At 40.8% G+C, this 10,001-nt stretch overlaps 1 protein-coding gene across 1 annotated transcript in view; it reads right to left on the reverse strand.

The window, feature by feature from the left end:
- Positions 1-9,250, reverse strand: part of LOC107668386 (neuropilin-2-like) — an 83,504-nt gene extending 74,254 nt beyond the window's left edge. The window contains exon 1 of the mRNA XM_016460235.1: positions 8,440-9,250. Coding sequence (XP_016315721.1) covers positions 8,440-8,509 — 70 coding nt within the window. The 5' untranslated portion in view covers positions 8,510-9,250. The remainder of the gene's footprint in view (positions 1-8,439) is intronic.
- Between the last annotated feature and the right edge of the window lie 751 nt (positions 9,251-10,001).

Raw genomic sequence — 10,001 nt, forward strand, 5'->3', positions numbered from 1 at the left:
CCAATTTGACAGCCTGCGCGAAATCCCTATTGCCCCCCCCCCTCCCCCGGATCCAGTGGGGGCGGCAGTCATATTTCAGGGTGACCGTGCCACTCTTTATCACAACCCTGCTAAAAGTGCCAGTACGTGCGCTCATTGGCGCCCCTTCAGCTGGTGGCGCCCTAGAGGACCGCCTAGCTCGCCTATGCCTAGAAACGGCCCTGTGCACAACTAAAAAGCTTTAAGAAAGCATACAGAAATGAACGGTTCTTGTGTTTAAAATCATGTCCACTCACATGAGATTAATAATAAAAGCTAATAATAGCTTTTTTAATTTTACATGGAACAGATCGCCTTAAGGGCCACACATTTTGAGATCACAATGTAATCTCCAATAATTAAACATTTAAAAAATATTTTAAAATAACAAAAATGAATAATGTACATACAGTGCATTTCTAAAATGGCATCAACAATGCACTAATCCTACATCCACAACACTAGATGTCAGTTTAAGTCAAATGCAACTGCCTTACCAGCGAGTGCAACAAAACAAATTACTGTGCGCAACTGTAAAATTACCTATATTAATTGGATCAATAAATGATAAACTGCCCAAAGTTGTGCTCACTGTGTCAGCACACCAAAATACATCACACTGTTCAATAGGAACTGAATCTACAAATAGATCTCAAAAATTTCTAAAATGCCATCAACTAAAAACATGTGCGCAAATTCTACATTCACACCACTATGTGTCAGTGTACAGTAAGTCTAAGACAACAGACTAAGCAGCCAGTGCAACAAACAAACAAAAAATTACTGCGTGCACCTGGAAACTGACCTGTATTATTTGGGTCACTAATTGATAAACTGTTCAGTGTTGGGCTCATAGCATCAGCCTTCCCATACTAGAGCAAAACGTCACACTGTTCAATAGAAACTGAATAGCCTATACTAATAGAGCTCATACGATTCACAAAATCAAATCTTGGCCGAACCAATCAATGGCTTGGGCAAATCAATAGTATCTTCCATCCTCACTTAGCATAAGACTCAGCACACGAATGCTCACTATTCGGCACAACTGTGTTTTGCTGAGTACACACAACAACAGCCACAGATCTCATCCTGTCAGGGCTTCCGGTGTCGGCGCTTTGTCAATTCGCACAACCCTGCTCCTCTCCTCTCTTCAGATACGAGACGTCTCTCCCCGCCTCACTTCCTGCAGGATTGAGGATGCTGCCGGTGGGTAGGCCTGCCGCCGGCCCCCTCGCTTTAGGGCCATAAGTAACTGTAAACGGTGCTGAGCAGGTGGGTGGGGGAACGAGAATGGAGCTTCATTATTTATGGGTTTCTTGCTTGTTTTGAATTTCATCCCAATAGCACTGTTTCAGCACTTTTCCAGCGCCTGCCACACGAGAGTGAGTGAACGAGTGCCGGCACATTTGCTGGCGCGAATACAAATATCTGACCTTCTTTTAGCTGATTTACAGGCGCATTTTCTGCTGAGGGAGTGCTAATTTTACCCATTACACGAGACAGAAAAGAGAAGAAAACAGTGCAGTGAGCAGACATGACAACAAACTGCAGTGATTTAAATAATGGCCATTGTTGGTGGAGATCCGGTGTATTTATCAGTTCAAACTAGGGCTGCACGATTAATCGCATGCGATATTTAACGCTCATCTTATCAGTAAAGCCGGTCTGTAATCAGCGGTGATTATAAATTGCAAAAACTTATGTGAAACTAATTGGCCCATCATTCAAACTGAAGAATTTGTTTCGGTTTAAACTCTGCGGTTCATGGGTCGCTAATCAAAACGCTTTACAGGTGGTGAGGTCACATTTACTTTTGGTCTGCAGAATTTTGAGGGCAAATCAGGTCAATCCAACAGGAATCTGTGTGATTGGGAGTTTCACATGAGGGCAGATTTTTGCTCATATTCAAGTTGTTTATGTGAATTAGTTGCAACAACCAACAGAAAGCTGCTTGGTTTGAAAGTGACTTCTGTGTGAGCTGCGCTTCAGATATCACTACATTGTTGACAATAGCCAATGGACCTTTTTTGCAAGTGAAATGTGACTGTATCTTATTCAAAAGGAAAATTTTTCTGCAAAAGGCTCTGTGATAGATGTAACCTGAAGAGATTAGACATGGAATGCACCCTGCTGGTCTCATCTGTGGCACTTGTATCAAACTCAGGCAAGTAGGTATAACTGCAGACCGGAGATCTCCAAAATGTGGCGTGAACTCCAAAAGTGGGCAGAACCTCCAAAATGGGGCGGGGTCTCCTCGCGCAAAGACTTTCACCATTGGCTCTGGCTTGTTATTGACTTACATTTCAAAATAAAACTTTATAAATTTAACATTGTTTCTAGTTCATCTAAAATAAAATATGCTATATAAGTAAATATTCTCCGTGAGAGCAGAGCCCAAAGCTCATGGCCAGTGGTGTTCAGACTGGAGTTTGAACCTCTGCTTAATGATATAAATGGGAATCAACCACGAGCTCTCCTGCGAGCCGTCCCAGCGCACCGCAGGGGAAAGATTTTACTCTATCGCTTTGTTCTAAGCAACGGGGGCGTCCTGGGGCTCGAAATTCGCAGGGTAGGAGGCCCGCCCCCGTTTGGAGATCTCCAGGCTGCAGTTATACCCTTCTCAACTCAGGGGCGCAACTGCACATTTGCCGAGCAGTGGTGGAGGTAACGAATTACAACTACTCACGTTACTGTAATTAAGTAGTTTTTATCAGAAATTGTACTTTTTTGAGAAGTTTAAAAATAGCGTACTTTTACTTGAGTAACGTTACATTTTAAGTGATGTATCTGTACTTTTACTCCGCTATTTTCCCTCTGTTTGTGGTCGTTACATTCTTGTTTTAATTTTATTTTTATAAATCAACATGATTGGATAGGGAGATGGCAATCGGTTTCGAAACTCTCGTCAAATAAAATTGTGCATAGAAAACTTTTGCCAGCTGGTGATAATCATGGCTGATGGAAGAGTATTCTTCAAGCACAAATTCAGTCGAGTTATCAGCATCTTCCTCTAATATGTTAAGGTAAACTTCAGATTTCTGCTTACTAAATTATCTGTATATGCTAGCCTATATACAGGGCCTGAAATTTGGTGTGAGGTTGCGGGTATTGCGTACAATGTTAATAACTCCCGCAGGTGTCACGTTCATAATGCGGTAAATTCCACTCCCATTCAGTATAGAGATATGTGCGATCTGCACTGCCGCGTCTCTCCCTCGCGTGCGTCCTGCAGCAGTCACTTGGAGAAGTCGGCAGCTTGTTGACTCCTGATGAGTTTGAGCGCACGATGAGTGTTGTGAAAAAGTGTGTTGGGGACATACTAAAATGCTTGGAAAAACAGCTTACCATGGCTTAATGTACTGAAATTGGAGGACCAGATTCAGTATGCACCTTATTGATGAACTGTGGGTTTATTATACTGCATCTCTGTCAGCGCGTTATGCAATAAAATTGGTGCTCGTTAATAAACAAGGTTTTTTGTTTGATCCATTTTATACCTTCATTTAGCAAGTGCACTCATACAAAAACATTTTTCAAGTTCAACACTTTTTGTTCCATTCAGTAGATGCTGCTGATAGAGCAGATATTCGCCCAGACTGCCACGGCCCTGCAAAGAGATGCGTGTGTGTGTGTTTTCTTTTTAAAAAGTTTTCCCAGAAATACTTCCCTAATATATATAATTTGCCTCAAAATTATTAATATTTTTGCACATTTAATGTCATGATTCCCACTATGACCACTAAACGGCAGCAGAGGATCATTTATTGTCTCCTTTACCATTTCCACTCTGTAATATACTTATTTTCACATGTTTTGCTAATGGATTTATATTTAGACATTATAAAATCACTATTATAAGAGTGTCTTGTTCATCTTATTTATTTTTATATAAAGGCAACAGAACTGAAATTATATCATGTTAATCAGCATCTCGTAGGTATCTGTTCACTTCGAGAGGCCAGAACTGTCCGTCTTGACTGCGCTTATTTCACTCCTCCCCTCACTGCAGCCGCCTACTCTCGCCTACATTTGTAATTTTCAACTCATTGAAACTACTTGAATTACACAGATGGCCTATTTTGAATTTACAACTGCAATTTTCAGTGAAAAGTGGCTAGTTTGTATCCTTGTTTACAATCAAATTCCTCTATCATAACCACTAATTCACATACTTTGTTAATAAGATAAAAGTGGGTTTTGTTCAAAGTAGCTATTATCCACATAGATCTTTGGTATGAATTAATATTTTAATTGCAGCACTTTTGTCATACCTAAATCAACTCTGTACAAAGGAAAATAATGTAAGAATGTAAAAGAAGTTTTTTACATGCATTTAAACATGGTTTCATTTTCTTTTCATTTTCGTACTTAAAAAATGAAAAGTTAGTAAAAAATTTGCGCATATTTTCTAGTACATTTAACTGCACTGTGCTCACATTTGGCCTACTTGTGCATTAAATTATAAATAAATAAAATGCATAGCCTATCATCTTTAACAGTACTTGTACTTAAGTACAAATTTTCGGTACTCTTTCCACCACTGTTGCCGAGTGGTATGCATGATCAGTGTCGGCGCCCCCCTGTATTCTAGTAGGCTCTAACGCTAACTTGCGCAGAAAACTTTCTGCAAGTCAATGACCAAAAGCCCATTACTAGCTTGTGCATGGAAGGGTACAAACTCATCAGGAGTGAAAAAAGTGACAAAGGTTTCAACCCCCTTCCCCCTTTTTTAATACCATAGGGAAAAAGTGAAATATTTCAGTAGGCTGCATGCATTTGAGAGACGTTCTTAAATGTAATTCACATGCATGCATGCACGGTTTTGCAGTTTTAATCGCCATTTTGGTAATTTCGTGATTTATCTGACGATGTATGCTCGCAGTTTCTAGTGCGGTTTATTTATGAAGTGAGCGTGTGCCTTATTTTCGCGTACAGTTGAAGAACGTGCGCCGTGAGCACAGTAAAACGGCTGACTGGACAGGAAAGTTTTTTGCTGTCATATAACAATATCTCATTAGACCGCAGTTCCCTGTTGTTCTACTGAAGCTCATTTGGCACATGTACCTTTTCCGCGATCGTTTGACTCGCACGCTGAGGGAAAGCTGAAGTCTGAAAAGTCTCCCGTTTGTTGTGGTCGCAAAGAGATACGGCCGTTTCGTGTCTTAATACGTTTTTAATAAATACATTTTTGAACCCATTAAAATGCTAAAAACCGTTAAAATAAAAATGTTGCATTAATTATTTTTAATAACTAAGCTTTTGATTATTGAAGATTTTCACAGAATGATTTTGGCAAAATGGCGCCCCCCCTATGTGTGGAGCCCCTATGCACTGCATATACTGCATACCCCGTTTTTGCGCCACTGATCAAACTCAGTGTTAGAACAGTGGATTGTAGTACACAGAGTACCTTAAACACACACAAAGAGGTTGCCAGAAGTTCACATCTGCCTTTCATCAGCATCAACAGTATAAAGGGCTCAGAGGAGGTGCTGATGGACGAAACTTAACGCTGCACACACACACATTGAAAGTGAAGCTCTAACAGACTAAAAGCAGGTGACTCACATTAAGAGCTGGATGAACAACTCAAAAGTGAAACTCAGAACCAATCGCCTATAAAACCAAAGATTTGCGCATGGAAAATGAAATAAGCTTGGGGCCACCAAACAGCAGAAAACGAACATGACAAATGGGCTTAGCAGGGATCCGATGAAACTTTAAAGAGATCCTTTTCACTCCATACGCTCATATTCCCATGGAAATTTGGCACGACACGCAGCGGTCTCAGTCAGGATACTGATGCGTGCTAAACTGCGATTTCAAAGCGGCTACCTGTGGAGTTTGCTCCAGTAGCTGCAGTTTCTCTGGAGCGTGTTGGGGATCTGCAGGTGGTCATGTGTATCTGCACAGCTGCATAAGCATGTAATCAATCGCAGCGTTGCCTCCAGGCGCAGGTGGCCAAGGCTTTGCCAACAACATGCTCTTTGCGCTCGTACCAGTAGGTACACAGGGAAAATATGGAAGAGCATCCGGACATGCTGTCTTTCAGGCTCAAACATGTAGACTCACACGCATCCGCATGCTACCACCACACATGGCTCATCTGCTTGGCAGTCATAACCGCCATCACGGGAGAGGAGCTGGAAAATATCAGCAGCTGACTGGCAGAAGTCAATAAGGTTTCTCATTTTCACCGCGTGAACGTCTGCTGATGAATAGCTGATATTTAATCGCAGTGATGAGACACTTAGAGCTCCGCCGTTCTGTCTTACATTCTGTCCGCACTAGAAAGAGGCTTGAGCCCCCCTATCGTTTAGCGTGTGCTTCATCGGCTGCTGAGTCCAGCTCACTTCCCTCTCTCAAAACCATTCATCCAACTGATTCAGACCATCTGAAGCTTAACAGGACTAATTAAGGCACTGTTGTTGTGTTGGAAAGATAGCTGGGCTTTTAGAAGGACCCCTGTGGAGAGCTCTCTCTTGGATCAGGTGCAGATCCCAACACAGATCTGCTGGGTCTGGCAGCACTGCTGTCGACATTTGGTTGGAAAGTATAGCCAATGCTAGTCCAAAAGAACTTTACTGAAGGAAAAATATTAAAAGAGACCTAACAAAAACTTAAAAGGAATAGTTCACACAAAAAATGACACTTCTGTCTTAATGTATTCACCCTAATGACTTTCTTCACAAAACACAAAAGGACACTTTAGCAGTCTCCATTCACTTTCATTCTATGGAATAAAGATGCAACAGAAGTGAATGGTGACTGAGACTGTCAGTCCCTACCGTTCACACCTAACATATCCTTTTGTGTTCCACAGAGGGCCGTTTGAAACAATGTGAGAGTGAGTAAATGATGACACAATATTTATTTTTGAGTGAACTAATCCTCTAAGTAGGTTATCTCATTTGGTCTGAGAGAAAAATGGCTCAATGTATATTGTAGTGTTCGTGTTACTATGTATTTGCATAATACTTAGTAATACTAAAGAAAAAGTGTCTATTATGTGAGGCTGCTTGCAATTGCATATTGTTATATTAACAGTACAGTATAACATGCAAAAAGTTACAAAAAAAACAACCATGAGGAATATATAAATATTTGAGACATGATCGCGTGATATTAGACGCAAAAGTGTAAACTACGACAGCAAAAATCCCCTTTAAAAACCCCCTTCAAACCATTTGGCATTAGTTTTCAGCCGAAATAGATACAAGCAAGATATTACGTCTGCTCTGTGAAAGCAAAGTTATCTTTTACACGTATGTTTATTCATTCATAAAGCCCAAATTTCGAGGTTGATATTGTCATTCTGGATTTTTTTTTCCCTGATTTGCGAAAATATGTTACCTATACAGGACTTTTTAAAGGTTTACCTTAAAGATATTTCAATGTATCAGTGGTTGAAGTGAGTTTTATCAGTCAGATAGGTTAATAACTCGCTAAAGATAGTATGAATGCAACTCTGTCTTTCAAATCGAGAAACACCAGCGAAGAGTGTAAAAATGTCATAAAGGCTATTAAAATATGAAAAATACCAAATCTAATCGTGTATTCACATAAATAGGTGCAAACATACATTGATTATATATAGCCTATACATTCTGTTCTGTATTTACTATTTCCGCTGATATTCTCCATGAGAGTCGCTGGAGGTGCTTTATGTGCCCGCGGCTGCACAAATACAGTCGTCAAGACTAAAGTAACCATGACACGAGAACACTATGACTGGAAAAACACCGTAAATGATGGGTTACGACTTTGTAGGTCAAAAATACTTCTATGACGTGTTTAAGGGTTAAGCGATAGGCGGCCTAATTTAGGATCCCGTTCGTGGCATGAAGAGAATCTGCTGCGTAATGTATTCGGAGTTTATATGTGCGTTTGTGAGGAAAATACCCTGAATCTTAAAAAAAACAATGAACTGTATTACACAGCTAATTAAATAAACAAACACAAAATAGTGTTGTGAAAACGTGCAGTGGAGTCCAGTGTGAAGCGCGGCGTTTGTCGGAGCTCATGCCGAGCGCGCGTCACCTCCAGCGGCCAGGAGACTGCCAACGAGACGAGGTGAGCTTTTACACATCACACTAAAACCTTCTGAGAGGCTCATCATCTTAGCTGTAGTTTTGATTTTGTTTTCTAATCTTCTGTTTTTACCCTCTTTCCCCCGCTTTTCGATTTTTTTTTTTAGATAAGTATTGAATATCGTCCGTTTTGTCTGTCAGTTGTAAGGTACGGTAACAAACCAAAGCAGAATTCAATACAAATACCCAAAATGGCATCGAAACTGAAATATATCAATAATGTGGTTGCAGTGCCTTGTAGCCTACAATATCACATAATAGCACACGCGTAAAATGGAAACCTATACTGATTCAGATAAAAACAAATGGCAAAACAATAAAAACTTACCCTCCTCTCCATAAACTAATGCCGCACACAAGACAAGTAAAGATCCACAGAGCTTTGTGAATAAATCCATTTTTTTGTGGGTGATGTTCACCCAGTGCGTGCAAATGAAATGCTGAAGTTCTTGTGATGTTCTTTGAAAATGTTCTTATCCACTGATGATGTATCCACTTGTGTCTTGAGTCTGATAACAATTTCTTCCGCCTGCTTTCTCAATGTGCTTCAAAATGCTGGATGCGTAAATTCAACCCAGACTTGGCTGTTTAACATCTCAGTTATATCCTAAGCAAAAGCAACGACAACGAAATAAAACGGCATAATAAAACTAAACAACTTTCTCTTTCAGACCGAAAACATATTTTGGCTTGATTTCCTCGAGCTATAGCAGTGAGTGAGTGAGTGAGGTGAGCGGCGCTTTCTCTCGCCTTCAAATCCAACTGACATGAAGCGTTTTCCCGGTCTCGTCCCCACAGAATCCACCACCAAACGCTCTCGAATGGGAAACACTGGCCACGGCGGAAAACTGTCAGAAAAGGGCAGTTCGGATTAGGTCTTCTGTGCAGAGTCTTGTGATAGAGATACTCCGCGCGCTGTCTCTTTGGCACTGCGCGTCTTGCGCTGAGTCTTGCGCGGCAGCAGCATGTGGATGTAATAGCATTAAGGACGGGCGCAGCTATCGCATTACAGTCAGCACCTCGGCCCGCCTCTCCAGTCTCTGATTAAAGACCAGCCACTAGTCCCGCAGTTACGTTATAAAAAGGCGAGCGAGAGAAACACAAGCGCCCACAGCCACACGGGCTCGTCAAACGCTCGTGGCTGTGCGAAACTACAGGCTGGTTTGGAGAGTTTCTTCAAGTGGACGATGTATGCTGCTAACAATGGGTCATTGACCAATAATAATGTCCAAAATGATAAAATCATTTAAAAGTCCAGTTTAAATCATATGTGCCCAGTTCTTAGAAAAGCGGGCGCAGCTAATTACATACAGTCAGCACCTCGGCCCGCCTCTCCAGTCTCTGATTAAAGACCAGCCACTAGTCCCGCAGTTACGTTATAAAAAGGCGAGCGAGAGAAACACAAGCGCCCACAGCCACACGGGCTCGTCAAACGCTCGTGGCTGTGCGAAACTACAGGCTGGTTTGGAGAGTTTCTTCAAGTGGACGATGTATGCTGCTAACAATGGGTCATTGACCAATAATAATGTCCAAAATGATAAAATCATTTAAAAGTCCAGTTTAAATCATATGTGCCCAGTTCTTAGAAAAGCAATCTTTGTATTCGTTTTGGTTTTATGCATAAAAAAAATCTCTCTCTCTCTCTCTCTCTCTCTCTATAGATAATATGTGTAATTTCAAACAGCCATCATGTAAAAATAAATAAATAATAATACTAGTACTGAACTACATTCCCCGTGAGCACATTTGAGAGCACACAAGTTAACTATTATTTTTTAAGTTTATTTTATATTTTAGTAAAATATTTTAGTAAAAACTAAATTTGCATTGGCAAGAATCACATTTTTGATGTATATTAAGACATTTTTAGAGTGGTTACTCCATTTGACA

Source organism: Sinocyclocheilus anshuiensis, unplaced genomic scaffold, assembly GCF_001515605.1.
Source record: "Sinocyclocheilus anshuiensis isolate Anshui unplaced genomic scaffold, SAMN03320099.WGS_v1.1 scaffold1237, whole genome shotgun sequence".
NCBI lineage: Eukaryota > Metazoa > Chordata > Actinopteri > Cypriniformes > Cyprinidae > Sinocyclocheilus > Sinocyclocheilus anshuiensis.